The sequence below is a fragment of the Colletes latitarsis genome, chromosome 6 (genome assembly GCF_051014445.1).
Source record: "Colletes latitarsis isolate SP2378_abdomen chromosome 6, iyColLati1, whole genome shotgun sequence".
Classification (NCBI taxonomy): Eukaryota; Metazoa; Arthropoda; class Insecta; order Hymenoptera; family Colletidae; genus Colletes; species Colletes latitarsis.
In genome coordinates, this window is record NC_135139.1 from 17,513,903 (window position 1) to 17,533,245 (window position 19,343).

A 19,343-nucleotide genomic window follows, 5' to 3' on the forward strand; every position below is an offset into this window, starting at 1 on the left:
TATGGACACAAAATGTCATCGTTGCTGTGCTTAAATAAAATATATTTTCACGTTTATTTTTAGTGATTTTAAACCAACCACTTTTTCGCGAAAAGACATACTTTCGCGTCAAAAGGGATATTAAAGTTCATACGGAATGTAATGAGAAAAGAAACTGTGCATAGTAAATATTCTTATTAAGGGAGATTTTTAATCTAGTGTATTAAAAAGTCAGGGTTTCTTTATGAATTTTTTACTCAAACACTATTTTTATTTTATAAAAGTAATTGATATAGCTTGCTCAAAATTTGTATATTTATCTAGACACACTTAAAGAATACATTTTTTCGTACAAAAATATTTTATACTTATACTGTACCTATACTCTACCAATACTACCTGAATTTCATTCCAATTACTTGTACGTCATTTATAAGTAATAACATTTAATACATCAATTTAATTTGACAGTGAATAATTGTAGGTATTTAATACACAAGTGTTGAAACTTCGTATAAATAATATGAATTGCTTGTGAGTAGGGGAAACTTGAAGGACAATTTTATCTTTTTTAACAGAAACTTCTAGGTTCTTCTTATTTACTTTACTTATTCACATGATTAATTAAACAGTTGAGAAATGAAAATATTAAAGTTGTCATCCAAAAGTATATTTTTGAATCTACTTTAGCACGATTTAAAATTTGTTTATAATTCGGTTTCAAAATATTTGGAGCAATTAATTTCATATATTATTATTTTATACTAAAGTTGGTGGAGGGTTATTCAAACAATTTAATATTTCCTACAATGACATTTTATTGTTTCCAAATACTATGAATAGTAAGATACCAAATTTGAAACAAGTCTAAGTCCCAAAAAACTTGTCAACCGATCAGCAAGACTAGAATTGAACGTATTTTGAAATTTCTTTAAAAAAAATAGTATATTTATCTCAATTTAATTTACATGGTTTGATACTGTTTCGAGTGAAATATCTGGAAGGAAAAAGAACGTGTATCGAAGAGTACAGTTTAATGATGCAATCTTAATTAGCTATAATGTATTCCAATTTCATCGTATATAATATTAATGTAATGTCTTTACAAAACTTACAATAAATATTAATATGGAAAAGTTATACATAGCTTTTTTCGTTAGAAAAAATATAATTTCAATTTTGTGTCTTTTGACGAAGCTATTATAATTTGGATGCCAACGAAACGACAAAAAAACGCTTCTCAAAATGGTTGTGCTTTCTCTAAGAAGCAACAGACAGTATTGTAGCGTGTTCCAGTATCGTTTATTGATTATTATGGGAATGTTTGCATTCGCTGCAGGTTGGCCATACAGTAGAATACATATGTGCAAGCCGATGGTCCATGTGATCGGCGAGACGATCGTGCATTTTGAATTCTTCGTTTCCAATATCCAGTTGCCTTCCCTTTTTGGTCGATGGCGCCCAATTTGCTTTACTCACGGTGTTATTACGCGGGGTAGGATCTCTGCAAACGTAAAATGACGTTAGAATCCTGTAATCGCTAAGATAATAAAAGAAAAAATAAATCAAAAACGTAGAATAAAATTCTAGTCATTATTTTAACTCTCTTGATAGCGAATAACCGCTCGAAATTCAGAGTTTACACTGTGATTTTATGCATTTATAATTTGAAAATATATGCTAAACATATGCAGAATATGTGCACTAGTGTAAACTTAAACACAGGATCCTATAAACGACTCGTTCCGTTGTCCGACAAATCAGAAACCAGCCGGAACACGAAATTTAATATTTACTTACGTGTATCTGACGAAGTTCGTCCACAATGAAGCGACTCTCTTGCTGTATTGATTGTACGGTGCTTCCGGATCGGCAGGGTTGAACAAACCGACGTGGAACAGCAAAGGAAGATCGTCACAATGAGCCGTGCCTGGAACAATCGCCATTACGGCGTTAACGAAGCACTCGACAGAGTTGGATAAAATGTAATCCGATTAGAGAATGTTTAGAAACTAAATAGTCACCTTCTAATCTAGGCTGAATCAGTCTGTGGAGATTCTTGGGCGTGTTGTACGACAGTCGATAGTAATAAATAGGTTTCTCGCCATTGTGCTTGGACAACAGCCTCTGCGTGAGATCGATGGGCGCGTTGAACATAACTGAACTTGCCACCTGGAAATAAGAGAAATGAATTATTAATGAACTGCAGATCAAAGTGGAAGTAACAGATCTCGAAACAACAGACCTTCAACATCTCTTTCTGAGTGCCGTTGACGACCTTGTCCATCACATCCACGAGATATTGAGACGAACCGAATGGATCGAAGAAGTTATTGAGGAACTTCATTAATGCGTGCAACTCTACTCTGAAAAATTCTCCGCCTGCACGGAAACAAAAAAATACATAGAGAACGTTTCAACTTCCAATCACCACGCTGTACATTGATCACAGACCAATGTGGTATTTATATGCCTACCAATATCGAACAGAATATTCTCATCGGCGTTGTAACCGAGCAGTACGGGAACTTTGTTGAACTTTCCTGATTCCAAGAGCGTTATGGGACATTGAGGCATGAACGGGTTCTCGGTACCAACTTCGATCGTAGGCGCGAAAGGTATGATGATCGGAGTCTTTAACAACGAAATTGATTATATAACGACGCGTAGATTAGCTGAAACTCGAGTCTGGAATCAGAAGGATTCCTGTCGTTGTAAAATAAATATTGCAAACGTACGAATCCGTCGATCATAGACACTCTGGTGGAGGCCTGTACTATATCGAGAGCCGATTGTTTTTTCAGTCTATCCAGTAAATGAGTATTATTGACGGCTACGATTCCTAAAAGGGCTCCTAATTCGTACGCTACTGCATTAGATACCGTCGGTGGTTTGTACGCCCATGGACACAAGGGACTACCACTTTGAGCGATAGCTTGATGGAACAAGCCTGAGAAGAAACGATTCAGAATTAATTAAAAGTGTTCTCATAAATAATTATTCTCGCAAAGATAATGTCAGTGTTCTTACCAGTCGACATGGGCGACATTACGTGATACAGCACCATGGCGGCTCCAGCACTTTCGCCCATTATGGTCACTTTGTTTGGATCGCCTCCGAATTTGGCGATGTTCTTTTGCACCCACCGCAGAGCCAAAATCTGATCTTTCAGAGCTTGATTGCCCGGTGCATCAGGATGTTGCAAAGCCAGGTAACCTACGATATCATAGAGTCAGTTTTGATTTACAGAATCAATTTTGAAATACAAATTTAGACATTACGTAAATACCTAGAGCACCAAGACGGTAGTTCATGGCTACCACGACTATATCGTCCTCTATGAACCAGTCAGGACCGTACATAGCCTGTAGTATACCTCCTAATTCGAATGCACCACCGTATATCCAAACCAACACTGGTCTCAAATCGTCCATGTCTCCGAAATCCGTCTGTTGGCAATCGAATAGATCGTATTTCAAGTAAATTTTACAACAGTAACATAGTATTCAAAATTCATCGATGATAGACAGTGGTTCATATTTGATGATTATTTGCAAACTTTTCACGTACAACATATTTTAATATCACAGTAGATTCAGAATTACAGTAAAATAAAAGAATGCACCAGGGGTAATAAAGAAGTTGATCTAAGAAGCATACTGTGCTGCCTCGCTTCTTGCATCGATCCGCGTTAGGGATACTTGCAACAAGATTGTAAGAAAGACAGTATTACGCGACGCACAGTGGCTCAAACAGTCGTTTCAATAATTTTAATTTGTGGATAAAAGAAAAATCTCAAAAGAAAACAATGCTTATTTTTGAAGACCAAATTTCAGTAATTTGTTTACTTGCTAGCCTACCAGGAAGTATAAATTCGATTAGTAATGCCTTCATCGAATCATTTTGTCTTTCGTTCGAGAACGAATGTTTTCAAGACGATTTCTTGAAGTAACGTCACAAATGCTTACCTCAGGGGTGTATAAGTTTAAGTATAGGCAATTTTCGCTTCCTGCAGTTCCCATGAGGAATGGTTGAATACACATAGGTGCTTCGACCGTGGCATTTAGAGGCTCTGTCCAAGGATCTGGTTCAACAGAATCCTACAAAACAGTAATATATATTTCAGCGATTGTTTCATAGAATTTTAGCGGAATAAATTATTTTTATCAGTCTTACTCTGAATCTCAGATCTCCTAGAGGTGGTTTCGCATACGGAATACCAAGGAATTCTGAATATTCGTATTCGTTGAACGCAGTTACGACCTGTCTGCCTCGAACGGGCCCTTTGTGGGTTTGTATGATATCCGTGTACGTTGACTGCTTATGGCATTGTACCGCCAACGCAAGGAAAGCGATTACGAAGACGAACGTGCACTTCATCTTCGCTCCTAGATCGATTTCTGTAACTGAAATGTTCACTCGCCCGATCGCAAGCGACGATTATTTTACCGCGAAAAGGAAAATCATTTTATATAGCATCTGGCCTGCCATATGTCTCCATCGAGCAGTACAATGTATTTTAATGGATTGGTTATTTCACAATTGAAAATTAATTGCTGTCGTTTAATGAACATTTTATTATACTTTCGCGTAAATCATAATGCGGGAAACAATTGAATTATTGTGCCGTTTCGACGCACAAAACTTGGTGCTAGCGGTCACGCGAATTGTCTCGTCCGTCATTCTTGATCGATTTATGTTGTGCAAGTTTTAAATGTTATTATATGGAAACCGTTCGGTCAGAAACATTCCATGACGTTTTCTTTCGATTCTACCCGCGTGATTGTCCGCGATACCTTGAATTTTTATTTATCGTTAATAGTCGATATGTTTTTTCAGAGATTCCCCAGTCGAGACAATTGATATTTTCTCGTGGTCGCGTTGACTTTCGAATTAACGTTGAAGCTTCGTAGTTGCGTTCCACATTCTCGTTGCTTCTCGCTGGCTTTTACGGGAACTTCATCGATGCCTCTCGACTGCCTCCCTGAATTCAACACGTGCAAGCTCTTATTGTCAGCCAGCGGAAAAGGGTACCGAAGTTGTTACTTTAAAATGGAAGAGGCAATACGTGACCGGCTGTATAGGTTCCTTTCGTGAGCTCTTGTGTCGCAGAGACGCGAGCCATTAGATAACACGTGCCTCGATAGCGAAACTGTTCGCAACCCTTTCTCGGAGTACATCTGTCGCGTTTCTGGCAAATATAACGCTGAAACAAATCGTGATCGTGTCTGGAACCGAACCTGTAAATTCTCAACCAAAACTGTAAACGAGTCGTTAAGCAACAGCTGACATATTAATCGCAAAATGAAGTCACAATAAACAAATGAGAGTTTAACTCGTGATCGTGTCCGGAACTGGACCTGTAAATTCTCAACCAAAACTGTAAACGAGTCGTTAAGCAAAAGCTGACATATTAATCGCAAACTGAAGTCACAATAAACAAATGAGAGTTTAACTCGTGATCGTATCCGGGACTGGACCTGTAAATTCTCAACCAAAACTGTAAACGAGTCGTTAAGCAAAAGCTGACATATTAATGGCAAAATGAAGTCACAGTAAACAAATGTCAGTGTAACTGTTCGATTTGATTGGTTTTATTCTATTATTCTCTGCTTTAAGATGTTCCATCAGAAACAAGCTTAATGATATCGAAATATTATGGCAACATTTTCTTTCGATGCAGAGAATATTAAAAGGTGAATTTTGAACAAAACTGGTTTAAAATAATTGTATTAATACGTATCTAAAATCTCATCCGTGTTACCACAAACGTGTTGGATCGTCGCCAATCAGCTTGCGCATCGACGACTGCGCTACTTGGCCGCGCAAAATCATTATGTCGCGTCGACCGTAGTACAGAACCACTTCAACCTACTGGAATGTCTAACAAGTCGCATAAAACGCTACGATACTACAATGATTCGTCGATATCTCCGCGATACGTAAAGCTTAAAACAGGTTATCGATTCGAAGATTAAATTGTTATTTAATTGCACGTCGAGAATTAATTTCAGGCGTGTCAAAGTCGTTTCCACCCTTGGACACATTTTCACCCGTATTTCACGGGAATTTTCACTGTATAATTATTTTACAATTGCCGTTGTAAAGCGTGAAATTAAAAGGAAAACAATTTCCACGAAAATTAGGGGACACATTTATTCAGAAACATTTAAAAAGAAGTTTGTTTGGAGATATTCGCCAGTGTTTTACAAGATTTCGAACCGACACTATTTTTTTAATTAAAATCAACATCTGTTTTTTTGTTTATTACTGCTTGTCTGAAGAGATTTAAATAAAAATTAAATAGCGTAAGTACGAAAAATGACTCGTAATTAAATAGCGAAGGTATGAAGGTCTTCCAGTGGGATTACCACTGTTTTCTCCACTTCCCGAGTATAGTGTGCATCGTTTAATTGGTCCAGGGGTGTAGTTTCACCGAAATTGTCGATATTGACTTCTTTTATACACGATCCCTCGACGTACTCGAGCAGACAGTTCTCAGCTGCTTTGCTTTTCCGCATCGTTTGTCATTATAAGAGTTCGCTGGCTGCTTTGAACCGCAGAATCGATCGAAACCCATCGCGGCGAGCTTATGCATCACTTTCGACACTTTGCAACACGTGTCGCTCTTACGTAACTTATTATATTTCGTAGCCGTGACAGCGCGTTTTTCCGCGTCGTTACTTTTGATTTATCCACCCAGTATCGTTTCATTTTCTTGAAAAATTATCCTGCAAAATTATCACGCGCATACAATTTCGTTCCTGACGTAAAAAATCGTTAACTAAACGGCACGTGACTCACGGATCGCCAATGAAAGAATAATTATATAATATCGAAGCAATGACGAAGAGAAGTCGCGTTACGTATATAGCGACTGCGTCGTTCGATAATGTTTGCTTGCCAAACAGCTGACTTGGCATTGTAACGAAAGAGGAAGCTGGATAGAGTAAGTAATAAATTACAACTTGACGCTGGTGAATATTTCATGCGACTTCAGAACCGCGTGAACTACGAAACGCAACCTTGAGAGAAACGTTAACTTCGATCGTGTATTTCAGAGCATTCTAGGGCATTCGTGAAAATAAAAAGAAATAAGGGAAATCAGAAAATTATATTTCTATCGAGGGATAAAGTAAGGGTGAACGGTAGATAGTGAAACATAACGCTGGTATGGTTAATACGTCTTTTTCTACGTGTCTATTTATTATGAAAATATAATACAAAACATCCTATGTTGTATTACATAGATAACAATGCTCAATTAACGTTTTCTTTCCCTTTTGTCTTGTAACGTTACCATCCAACACTATGAGAAGCATATCAGGATAGGTAATGTGTTCTCTTATTCCACGTTCTTATTATTTCGTTTTTTTTTTTCATCATCGTTTCTTCGTCTTACTTTGGAGGAAAGGCCCGATATACAGAGAAGATTACATAGACGAGACGTTATAGAGCAGAATTACAGACTGAAAAGAGAAACGAAAGTTTCCGGGGTTTCACAAAATCGTCCGTTCGATCGAGCGGAACAGGAACTGGGAATCAGGGGGTGGTTTTCGTTTTTTTCTTTTTTTTTTTTGCTCATCGTTCCGGGCGCCTGTGGGCCCAGAGGAGGGTTCACAGGATTGCTGGAATAAGGGAGGGGGGTTCTTGTTTCGCGTGTCGATGCACAATTGGAGTTTTGTATTAGCGCTAGTTTACAAATAATACAAATGTATGTAAATATTCGTTATAATAATAGGTTCCCTCTTAGCGAGAAAGAAGCTTAAAGCTAATTCATCTAGCGTCACTATCGTTTTCACACCATGCTAATACTACGTGTTCCAGGTGGTACCCGTGAACAGCCGTGTCGTAGTCGGTCGAACGTGTTTACCCGACGTGAGAGGAATCGTAGACGAAAATACGGGGGTGATCTTCCCGATCGTTTTACAAGGGGGGCAGGGAGGGGCCATTTTGACTCGTACGGTGATCCACCTTCGCTGGAAAATCGATTTCAGGTTTAACAGGTTGACTGACGGAACTTTTCCCTCCGTAGAATCTCACGGTGATTTAAAACGAACTGAAACTTTGGTATGTGGCGTCGAAGAGTAATGTTTTTTACCTGTCGACGGAACGCGAAACGAAATATTAGATCAAGGAAGGTAATTTGTACACTAATGTCACCTAGCATTCTCAGTTCCCACGAGAACTCGGGGTTCAAACTGCACTCTTTGTACATTTTCGTTCCGTACGATACAATAATGATCACGATGCACCAAACGTTCCGACCATCCGAGCCCCCTTTCGCGATCCTGTAGACATCTGAGACCGAAAACGCGATCTCGGATCAGTGAACCTGTTAAAGGGAGGAACCTCGGGAGGGAAATCGAAAATGAACGATAAACCGATAACGCGGTACGTTGGTTCGAGGATGGAGGGGAAAGAGAAAAGAACGATGGCCGCGAAGGAGGGATGGAACAGGTCCGAATACGTTGCTCTCTAATCAAACAGTGTATTGTCAATCGTTTCGTTCTTGAACAGATAGCGAGCTTAGCTGTCACAGGCACCGAGTGAAATACATTAGCGATCTCTACGATAACTCTATATCACTACCTTTTTTTTTTATTAGGCGAAATTCGATCGGCCAGGGTTGCCGAGCTCGTCGTTACGCGACTCCCGCCCCCGTAGAAAAAGAGTTACGTCGACGGACAGTGAGTTTGCTTTTGTTCGTCGGGAAGATAATAGACGAGCGGGGGCGGCGGGAATTTGGGGGGCGATGCGTACGACAACGGGAACCCCGGACGAGCCTGTCGACCTAGGCAATTAGTGTCGTCTACGTAAATGCTAAATACATTTAGCACTACGGTCAGAATAAATTAATGACCATACATAGTGTCCACGTGTAGAGTGTTCAGGTGTTCTCGGTGTGTGTATGTAATTGTTTCGTGTCCTCTGTGGGTGGGTCGTCGGTGTAACTATAATCACGCGTACGTGAGTCGTGTATCGTGTGTATCGTGTGTAACGTGTGTCGGTGATAGAGGAGACGTGTGAATGTCGACAAGGTGTTTGTGGCTACGGCATTTTTCTTCTCAATTATTAATATCGTTTACCTTTAGTACCATTAATTTCGTTAATTACCTTTTTTTAACTCTATATTGCTCTTTGTATTGCTTCGGCGGCAGTATAGCCCTACGTAGTCATGCAAGGTATAATTTTTTTTTTTTTTTTCGTTAATAGATACAATATAACTGGTATATCATCGTTGTTCAATGATAATCGCGACTCGCGACGCGTAACGGCGACTCCGTCGTAACGATGATAAAAATGGAAACTAGGACAATTATTTGTTTAACAACACCGAGGAAAATTAGGGGTTAGTCGCGCTTGAACGTTTTCTCGATTAATCGTGGCGTGTTTACGATGTTTACTGACGATAGAATAATGACAATAATAATAATAATAATAATAATAATCGAAGCGATAAATCATTGCAATTATACCAGCCTACCGTTAATTCGGTATAATTTCATCGGTAATACCGTTTCAACATATCTCTATAAATATAGTTAACTTCGCACTCTGCGTGTACTGTACTTTTAAGTAAAAGCTATAAAATATGGATACCTGCGCAATATCTTTTTTTTTCTCTCTATTTACTCTTCTCCTTTCGCTCTGTCTCCCATTCTTTCACGCATTCTCGCTCTATTTTTCTCTCTCTCTCTCTCTCTCTCTCTCTCTCTCTCTCGTTCTCTCACACCCTCTCGTTTCTCATATCCGACATTTTTCCGTTATTTCTCTCGAATCTCCACGACGAAGCGTAGTATTTATTTTTGCGCTCTCTATTTCACTCGTCGCGTCGTCGTTTATTTTCCTCCATCGAACTCGAAGTTCGATTATTATAATATATATACTTTTTTATATATATGTATTATATATAATATATATATATAATAGATTTATGTATATCAATGTAACCAGTGGTGCACGTTTGTTGCGTTACATCGTATTACTTCGTCTTATAAAAGCCATCGCTAGTCTCCCCCGTCTTCTTCGTTTAATTACAATAATTAGTCTTACTAAAACTGTTTATTAGGCGCACTGTGTATGTATACGTGTCTGTGTGAGTGTTACGCTATGTTTTAAAAGTTTCGTTATCTCTATCTCTACCGCTTTCTTACTCATTTACACTCTCTCTCTCTTTTCCCTTGTTCTCGCGTCACTTTCGCTAATTTATTCGTCATTCGACAGCTCATTTATTGTAACGAGTAACAAACGCTTAGTCGCTACAGTGTACATACGTGTGTCGCGTGTGGCTGTGTGTGTGCGTGCGTGTGGTGAATACGAGTACGTGTCGGTGTGTGATCCTGCGCCGCTAAGTCGTCGTTACGATTAAAATTATTAAGGTTAAAAATTCATCGGCCTATTCGCATATTTTTTCCTTGCGCCGTTTCTTTATTATTTATATTAAATCGGTCGCGGCGTTTGCCTCGTCGAGGATCCGCGACCGCCTACGAAGTTATTGCTTTTGAATACCCCGGCTTCCTTGGGAGCATCCAATTGGAACAATATCCTGTAAATATCAGTCGTACTTCGGAGGAGGCAGGGATTTTTTTTTTTTCTTTATTATTTAGGCGGTTCGTTACTTGTTTTTCTTCTTCTTGGTTTCTTTTGGTTAGTGTGTGTATGTGTGTGTGCTTGTTGTTGTTGTTGTTTTTTTCCTCGAGGGTACTATCACAATGCGTACAATATTCAATATTTATATGCGTTATAGGTAAGGTTAAGGTTCACCTTATATCACATCCGTCCCTAACGCGCCGTGATTCGCGTCGAACGAGTTCAAGCGGGAACTTTCTAACCTCTTTTGTTCCAAACAACTTTCGCCTCTTGCAATTTAAACGTTTCCTTTGCATTACCAAACGCAATCTCTTATTATCTCACGCTTCAACATGAATTTCAATCGTTCGTTATACTATTGATACCCTAACGTTCTTTGATCTTCGATCGAGAAATCGCCAACCGATCGCTAGCAACACGGGCGCCATGTTTACGTTCCCCGGAAGCTCGAACCACGCGCGCCACGGCGATTAGCTCATTAGTTTACAGGTTCGCAATCAATAATAACAATAATAATAATCATAGTTCGCAATCATTATCGTCGTCGTCGTTGTTAATAAATTGGTACACGCAAGCGTTTGTAATCTCGGATCGTCGCTCGATATTGCTTTCGTTTTGCTCGTCGTTTTTTGCTCTTTTTGTCACCTATCGCTTTTTATCTCTTGCATTTCGTTTGTCGCTTTATTATTTTTTTTTTTTAACCTGTAATTGACACTGTCCGTACTCGTTTGGAACGCATTATACACACTAAACGAATAATTTTTACTGGTGTATAGGCACTTTTTTTCTTCCTCCGTTCTCCACCTTCATTTCCACGCGCTATCTCTATCTTTCTCTCCCTCTCTCTCGCTCTCTCTTTCTCTCTTTCTCTCGCTCTTACACTAGTCCCAAACAACAAACCGTGCTACGAAATTTTTTATCTACCCAACCCCAAGTTATTGTTCCTCTTTCGCCAAGGAAAGCTCGCAGGTCCTCGATCCGACGAGTAATCATCGAACGGACCGTGGTCAACAGAATTATTTCAATCTACGAAAGGACATCGAGACGATGAAAGGGCCCGGGAATTAGAGCGGGTATAGAAGAGTCGTTCCGTGCCCCTTGACCTTTAAACAGCCTTCCAGTTTCATTCTTTTCGAGCGGCAATAACATCCCTTTCTTCCTTTTTCGGTTACGGTTCACGTGATACGTTTCTCCCTTTGGGAGGAGACACGATCGTGCTGCGCGGCGGCTGATAAAGGTGTGAATGGGCTCACACGGAAATGGAAAGTGGAAATCGAAACCGGAAATGCTCCGGGTACAGCGACAGACAGTAGAATTTCGAGCAAGAGTACTTCATTGTTACATCCGCACACTTGTTTCCAGACGCGGTGACTCTAGTCTGCCATTCACTCGTATCTCGGTTATTAGTCCATATAAAATGTTTATTACAGGGTTTAGTTTTATTTGAACTTTTGAGGAACTTTCAAAATACAAAAAGTAGCTTGATCTTCAACTGATGAACTAAATGGCTGTTCATAATTCGGTCTCTACTTGACACCAAAATAAATTTTAATTATCATTATCGAGTGGATAACACTACATCAAAATTAATTTGCTGTAACTAAATTTCAAACTGCAGAACTGTTTTCCAAATCGACAGAGTTGGAAAATATGTTGTTCAGTGATAGTAAAGAACTGTGTCACCAGTTGAAAGTCTAAATGACTGTTTATAATTTGGTATCCACTAGCTGTGAAGAAAAGACACCAAAATAAATTCTTATTATCATTATCGAGTGGATAAAACTACATCAAAATTAATTTGCTGTAACTGAATTTCAAACTGCAGAACTGTTTTCCAAATCGACAGAGTTGGAAAATATGTTGTTCAGTGATAGTAAAAAATGGTGTCACCAGTTGATGATTGAATCTATCGCCAATGTTTGCCTTTCATATTATTCTTCTCAAAAAAAAGAAAATGGCGCGATACAGGTAGATTCCCGCGTCTGCGAAACATTAGTGTCATTACAGTCGACGTGTATGTATGTACACCCGCGCTTTTGTTTAATTATTAATTGCGAACGCTTTGCAGGTTTGCGACCAATGTTCGACGCAGGCGCGCGAGTCGCAAACGAAGTGTAAAGTGTCAGCGAACAGTGAGAGTCGTAGAGAGAAAATTCTCGCGACACGAGAATCGAGAAAAGGGATCATCACGAGACCTTCGAGAGATCGAACGCTTCCGTCGAACGGTATTCCCTCTCGAGTTATCGAGCGCACACCTGCGCGTCCCATCGAAATCGAAGATACATCGATTCATCGCATTCGATTATTATCGTGACGTCATTGATGATCGCTTTTGTCCGATCTTAGCCGACTGAGAATGCGCGCGATCGGCGCCGAAAGCGAAGAAAATTACATTTAAACAAACGTCGACGCGTTATTATTCATTTTTTTTTTTTTGTTTTTTAATGCTTTTCGTTTTGTACTCAATATCACTGCTATAAACGATTGACTTGCTACCGATCGTTAGTCGAACTAACGAGGCTCTTATGAGGTTATTGACTCGTTATTGACTCGTTTCTACTTCTTGAGCAATCCAGGCCAGACGAACGCGCGCATTTTCGGTTGGCGTTTCGCTGTTGAATTACACGGGGAACCCGGGGGTCGTTTTTCAAACGATCGTTACGCGGGGTAGTATTGTTATTGCTTATGTTAATTACTTTGCAACGACGACACGACGGGGACGCCCGAAATCTCGCCGCTGATTCTCCTTATTTTTCTCGCGCCACCCGGGGAAGAAAATTTACATCGTAATTTTTCTCCCGCGGGAAATTCGACTCTCTTTCTCCCGGCGAGGTTATTCTTTTTATATATTTTTTTTCGAGATAACTTCGTTATTTTCGTAATCTAGCGCGAGTTTCGGGGCCGTCGGTCGTGTCGCGTCGCAAACTTCACTCGCGACAAATTATCAAATTACCGAATATGGTCAATTCGTCGAAGTCTCCACGCTTAACGGGTGTTCGAATATTTTGTACATCTCATGGACAATTACGCGCGAAAAATTATTCTACATCGAGTATTGCTTTCGATCTGACTGGAGTACGATTATGTTCTATTTATCAGACACGAGCCGAATCGATGATTCATCAGCAAAATTAAGGTATCACTTTTTTACTTTTTTTTTTTTTTTATTTTTTTTTTTTCGTTTTTGAGCTCGCGTCGGGGCGCCAGGAACGCGTCGAGTTCGCCGTCGCCGCGACGATCGTCCGAATGGTCCAGTCGTTTCAATTTAAAAAACATTGGTGTTCACGTTTCCATAACTTTAAATATTATTGACACGTTTTTATTATTTTTCTCCCCCTATTTCCTTATTGAGTATAACACCGAGTATAATTGAACATTTAATACACACTTTTTTTCGTTTTCTTGTTCCACGTACATTTAAACATCGACGACATAAATGCGGTTACACAAAAGTAGCCATTTATAATCTCGCGTTTTGAGCGTTATTCGACGTGATGTGGCGCGCAAACTTTCGCGTTTACCTGACACACACACACACGCGTTGAGTGAAAGACTTGCACGCGACGCAATGATCCTCGAAACTGATGTCCACCTTGCAGTTATCGCGAGCAACTCAATAGCTTCAAATACAAGTTCGTTTAAATTTTTTTTTTGTCTTCGTTGACCCCGGCGTCAACGTTCGTGAACAATATTTCGAAAACGAAACTGAAAATTTCGAACGACAACGGAAACGTATCAAGTGTCCCTCGTGAAGTTTTCGATTAACTCGATCATCTATCAGGTTCCCTTCTCTCCTTTTTTTTTTTAAGGCTGTTTAGTATAGTGTTTCGTTGCGTTTAGATATCCACGATTTCGAATAATTATCGACGTGAAAACGATCGCGAATTTCGACGTTCATCCCTTCAATATTTAATCATCGAACGTGCGAGTAAGATTTATATGTGTCTCACGTCCCGTATCATTTATCAGTGTGGTTGGAACTTTGCTATTGCGTCGTTGCCCCAGTTTCTCGTCGAGCTTAAAAAAATTCGCGTCTCGAAATTTACCAGAACGATCGAGTTTCGTTAGAATTCGTATTATCATTGTTTCGATTAATTCGTCGGTCAATATCGAATGTAACTATCATTCCATGCAGTCATTATTGGTTGATGAATTTAGATTGGTTCGGTATTAGCTATTTCAGACACCGATCGATACCGATTACAATTATTATCGGTTGATTAATGCGTGTTGCGGTCGGTGTTAGCAGCAACCGATATGGGCTGCGTTGGATTGATATGAGCTCCGATTAAAATTACTATTGGCGCGCGTAGGTCATAATTGAAGCGGTTACGTTTGATATTTATAGCCGCCAATGTTAATCGCGATCGCCACAAATTACTGTACGCGTTAAAGTTCGAGAAACTGGGTGAACGTGCAGAAACACGAGCTGCTGTATCACACACGCTTGCACAAACCGAATAAAAGAAAAATGATCGGTTCAAACGTCGACGAGTCGAGGCGGGCTGTCACCGATCGGATAAAAGCAACGATCGTCGCGCGATCGTGGATGGGGAACCAAGGAGACGAAAAAACGAAATAATCAGATCTTCACACCGATATTTATCGAATATTGGCCCGACTGGGGACCCAGTTCTCGCCAGTATAACATTACTTACTTTATAGTGTTACCTCGCCTAGTGAGATTCTTATACTTACTATACGCTTTTTAAAGTTTTCACCTTTAATATCACTACTATCGTAAAACTCTACTAATCCTTTACAACGTTACACATCGGTTTTTCTACGCGGTTTTTCTCCTATTTACAATCTAGAACGCGGCGAAATTTTACGGAACCAAGGGGTGAAAAATCGAACGCGATCGAACGAAAAATGATCGATGTAACGACCGGATAAAACGGCGTCAATGGGTATTTTAATCCGTAATAAGCGATACATAGACCGAGTTTTTTCGTTTATTCGCTACGCGTGTATGTATATAATATTATAGATGTATAAGTGTATATAATATAATTATGTTTATGCATCAAGAATGTGCGTGAGCGATCGGGTTTACGCGACTGTCCCTCGTTCGTTGTATCCTTCAAAATATAACGAACACGTCCTTCGTTGCATCTTTTTGTTAAAATATAATAGAATCTTTTTTTACTTTTTCCGCTCTTTGTTTCTCTTTCCTATGCCCTTCTGCCGCGTTTCTCGCTTCTTCTTTTTCTCCCCCAATTCTTTTCTCGCGCGGTCTCTTCGTTTCCCTCGACGTTGTTCGACGTCGAGGAACAAGCGTGCAACTTCGACGCTCGCCGTCCGCGCGTACACGCGCTCTGGTTGCTTACTTCCGGGCAATTTTGCAAATGGCGCGACGAGCGAGGAACTGAATCGAGCAAGATTTGGCGGTTCGTCGTCTTTCGTTATCGACTTGGTACACATGCAGTCAAACCGCGACGTTTACACGCGATTTTCATGGAAAATGCACACACCCTTCGTGGAGCCCTTTGGTAAATTAATTAAAAAGAAACTAAATAACAGCTCTGAAATCAGGGCTGCGTTCGAGTACCATTATTGCTAATGTAATATTGCTATCGTGTCAATTTTTAAGATATTCTAAAAAAATGTCAGAAATTCCAAAATGAAGCATCGATAACTATTAAAATATATTAAAGGAGCAAGTAGATATAAAACATAGAAGGTAGAAGACTGACGTACAGAAATGACTGACTTTGGTGATGTTTCAAAAAAAGATATGTTCGAAGATTCCAAAATGAAGCATCGAAAATAACTACATTAAAATATATTAAAAAATAAGTAGATATAAAACTGACGTAGAAGGTATAAGATTGACGTACAGAAATAATAATAATAATCGAGAATAATATTAAAGAGCATGTAGATATAAAGCTATTAAGAAATTTAAGACAAAGAGAATCGACTGACGTGCAGAAATAATAATATTACATCGTGGACCTTTTGCAATTGATTTTGTCAAATATGAGCCACTGTTGGCATAAATGTACGACGAACAGGCTCGTTGAGGTACTTTTGCAACAGTCGACGACATTCATACCTTCGATTGTTGTTGATTGAATAAAGAAAAAGTACGTTCATCGATCAACCTGAAGGTGTAAATATTAATTGTATTGCATAACGAATGCAAAGGCCACGCGTTCCGCGTCGCATCGTTGCATTTCCTGATACAGTTCGCGAAACACAGTTGCCACGAGCGTGTTCGAGGCGTAAATAAACCGTTTTGGCGGGACGTAATAAGCATACTGGCCGTCGTAGTTGTTTCGGAACATTCTGCTCGGGGCTTGGTCAACCGGAAACGGAACTGGAGCACCGTAAGGGTCGCGGGAACGAGGCTTACGTAAGCGTCGAAACTAATGCTGTGTTTCCATGTGCAGGCACGTAAGAAACTTAACGGTCAGCGATACGCATCTGACATTCGCCGCTGTTTCTCCACCCACGTTCGTCGCGAATTTCGAACGTGACTCCGAAGAGACTTCTGGGGAGATCGAAACCATCTGCACGTGTGTTTCGGAGTGCAGCAATTGTGAACCAGGGTATGTGTACGAAATGAATTTTTTTATGGAAAATTAGTGATTGAGTAATTTGAAATTTTAATAAATAAGTAGTTTGGTTGTTTTGGGAAGACACGGAATGATATATTTCCTACGGAATATAGTGATCATTTTGGTGCACGTCTTTATAGAAAATTCACGTGGAATTTATTTCGTCGTCGGCGGGACCTGAAAATGTATTCTTTGCATAATGCATATGGCTCGCATATTTCGGCCGAAAATATCACGTGCACGAATATATTTCATACTTCGTGCGGCTCTGGCATATTTATAGTTTGATATTAAACCGAGAGTGATATTGAATGAAATTATAAAATGAATAGTAACGAAGTGCGTGCATTCTCGATGACAATCGCGAGCATATCGCGAGACCGATTCAGAGACCGGGGAAAGCAATTAATGTCCGTTGAAGAACGTTGCATTCGATCGTGAAAAATACGCATACGGGTGTGGGTGGCTACTTTGGTGCGTACGTACTTAACGCTAGAACTAGATCCTGAACACATCGTTCTCTAAGTGACGTCGTGCCGTTAAGCGCATCTTATTATCATCGACGGAGTCTAAGGTACTCGGCCACCCCCGTAAATCGCTGGAAGAGTGGGTGTCTTACGACCCCTCCGTTCTCAGCGAACGAGTATGCCGGAAACACACGAGAAGGTACGGTTCCTTTTATGCGTGTCACGTTTGTGGAAGTCACGTTGGCGAAGCTACACGGTTTCCCTTAACTGTTATCGCTTTTTACGTCGTAATATATAAAATATATTATATGTAATAATATATCGTATATATGTCAGTGTACTAAATTAACGCTATCGCTATATTAAATCGGGACGAAGGATCGCGTCTTTGTTCGCCTCGTTCTCCGTTTTGTAACGGTCGTGGAAAAATCGTAAGCGGCGACGCGGGGGCGTAACCGGGCGTCGAGTTCGTCTATGGAACGTGGCGTTGCGTAAAAATGGTCTGCCGCGGTGGTCGTTGCGTTCGCGATAGTGTTTCTCGCGCCTCCAGTCGGCTGTGAGACGCTGCGATGGTCCACGATCATTTTTTTTTTTTTTGTTTGTTTGTTTATCGAAAACAGCGATGGTTCGAACTTTCCACCGAGTGGGAACGCGGACTGAGAAACACTGGCGACAGGGATCACTTTAAATTGGACCGGAGGACACGTTCTTTTATACTTGTCTTTCTCCCTTCCCCCCTTCTTTCCTCCCTTCGTTTACGCTAAGGCAACTAACGAATAGTTTAAAAAATTGTCAAGGCTCTCGTTGGAAGGATTACAAAACGCGACGCGTTACGGGTGAGGGCCGCCTCGTTTGTCGATCTTTCGGCCCGAGAATCGACAAAGGGGCGCTCGATCGCCCTGACGCGACACCCTATATGATGAACGACACTATCGGGGCGAGAGTCTCGTCCTTAAAATGCAGCAGGGATCGCACTGTTCGATCACGAGTCTCACTCGTTCGTCCTTCCTCTGTTTCTTCGCTTTGAAACGCGTGTACAGTCGGTACCAAATGAATTGGTCGCTCAAGGTCGCGTTTGTATAGTCTGATTCACGAAAGAAAAGCTCTGGATGCACTTGTCTGGTCTTAATACGTATTGAAGGTGTCGAACTATTCTGTGGGGCGTCTTCGAAAGATTTGGAACTTACCAATTATATCAAAAATTTATATAAAAAAGCTTTATTAATACGCATTTAATCTCAAAGTGAAACGTAGCTTTTTAAATTTCATCTGGTGAATTTTCTAATCACACTGAATGTTACACACACAAGATTTGATATTTTTAAAATTGATACTATAGTACATATCTCATAGTATTTTCACGATTCCATAGCCCCACGAATTTTGTAATTTTGTATCGAGTACTAGCTTTAATGGAGTTCGCGTAAAATTAAAGTAAATATCAGCTAATAAGTATATCATTTAATTCCATACGTGGGATAGAAAGTGGGGATGACGAGTGGCCTCGAGCAGCCAGTGGATTCAGTTCCGACTGTACGCGAGCGAAGCCAGCGATCGCAAATGTTCCCACGGTGTTCGTTGCATCGTTCTGACGGGCAAGGTTCACTTGAAATCACTTTTTTTTCCTCCCCGATTCCCTTCGATTCTGCGGATTCGGCGGAGATATCGAGGCTACAGCAGAAGATCAAGATAGTCGCGGCGATTAGAAGCGTTCGAAGGAGCGAAGTTCAGGCGAAGTCGA

General features: G+C 40.2%; 2 protein-coding genes across 3 annotated transcripts in view; one reads left to right on the forward strand and one right to left on the reverse strand.

The window, feature by feature from the left end:
• Nucleotides 1-19,343, forward strand: part of LOC143342928 (uncharacterized) — a 454,297-nt gene that overhangs the window by 350,086 nt on the left and 84,868 nt on the right. The window lies entirely within an intron of this gene.
• Nucleotides 217-4,427, reverse strand: LOC143342929 (juvenile hormone esterase-like). Of its 2 annotated transcripts, XR_013079878.1 has the most exons (11): nt 4,156-4,427; nt 3,948-4,079; nt 3,269-3,428; nt 3,010-3,195; nt 2,718-2,929; nt 2,457-2,613; nt 2,225-2,361; nt 2,004-2,151; nt 1,780-1,909; nt 1,207-1,483; nt 217-1,176 (listed from the first exon to the last, which is right to left on the reverse strand). XR_013079878.1 is itself a non-coding variant. In XM_076767268.1 (10 exons), exons 1-10 carry the CDS (start codon nt 4,357-4,359, stop codon nt 1,282-1,284), a joined length of 1,668 nt encoding a protein of 555 aa, XP_076623383.1. In that variant the 5' UTR covers nt 4,360-4,427; the 3' UTR covers nt 1,184-1,281. The 2 variants fall into 2 exon arrangements, 1 of the variants encoding a protein (XP_076623383.1); XM_076767268.1 differs by lacking the exon at nt 217-1,176 and having other exon boundaries at nt 1,184-1,483.

Coding starts and splice junctions, on each gene's coding strand:
- LOC143342929 (XM_076767268.1), bottom strand. CDS start 4,359: ATGAAGTGCACGTTCGTCTTCGTAATCGCTTTCCTTGCGTTGGCGGTA. Junction 3,429..3,947: donor TAAACTTATACACCCCTGAG/GTAAGCATTTGT, acceptor GATTGCCAACAG/ACGGATTTCGGAGACATGGA. Junction 1,910..2,003: donor GATTCAGCCTAGATTAGAAG/GTGACTATTTAG, acceptor CGATTGTTCCAG/GCACGGCTCATTGTGACGAT.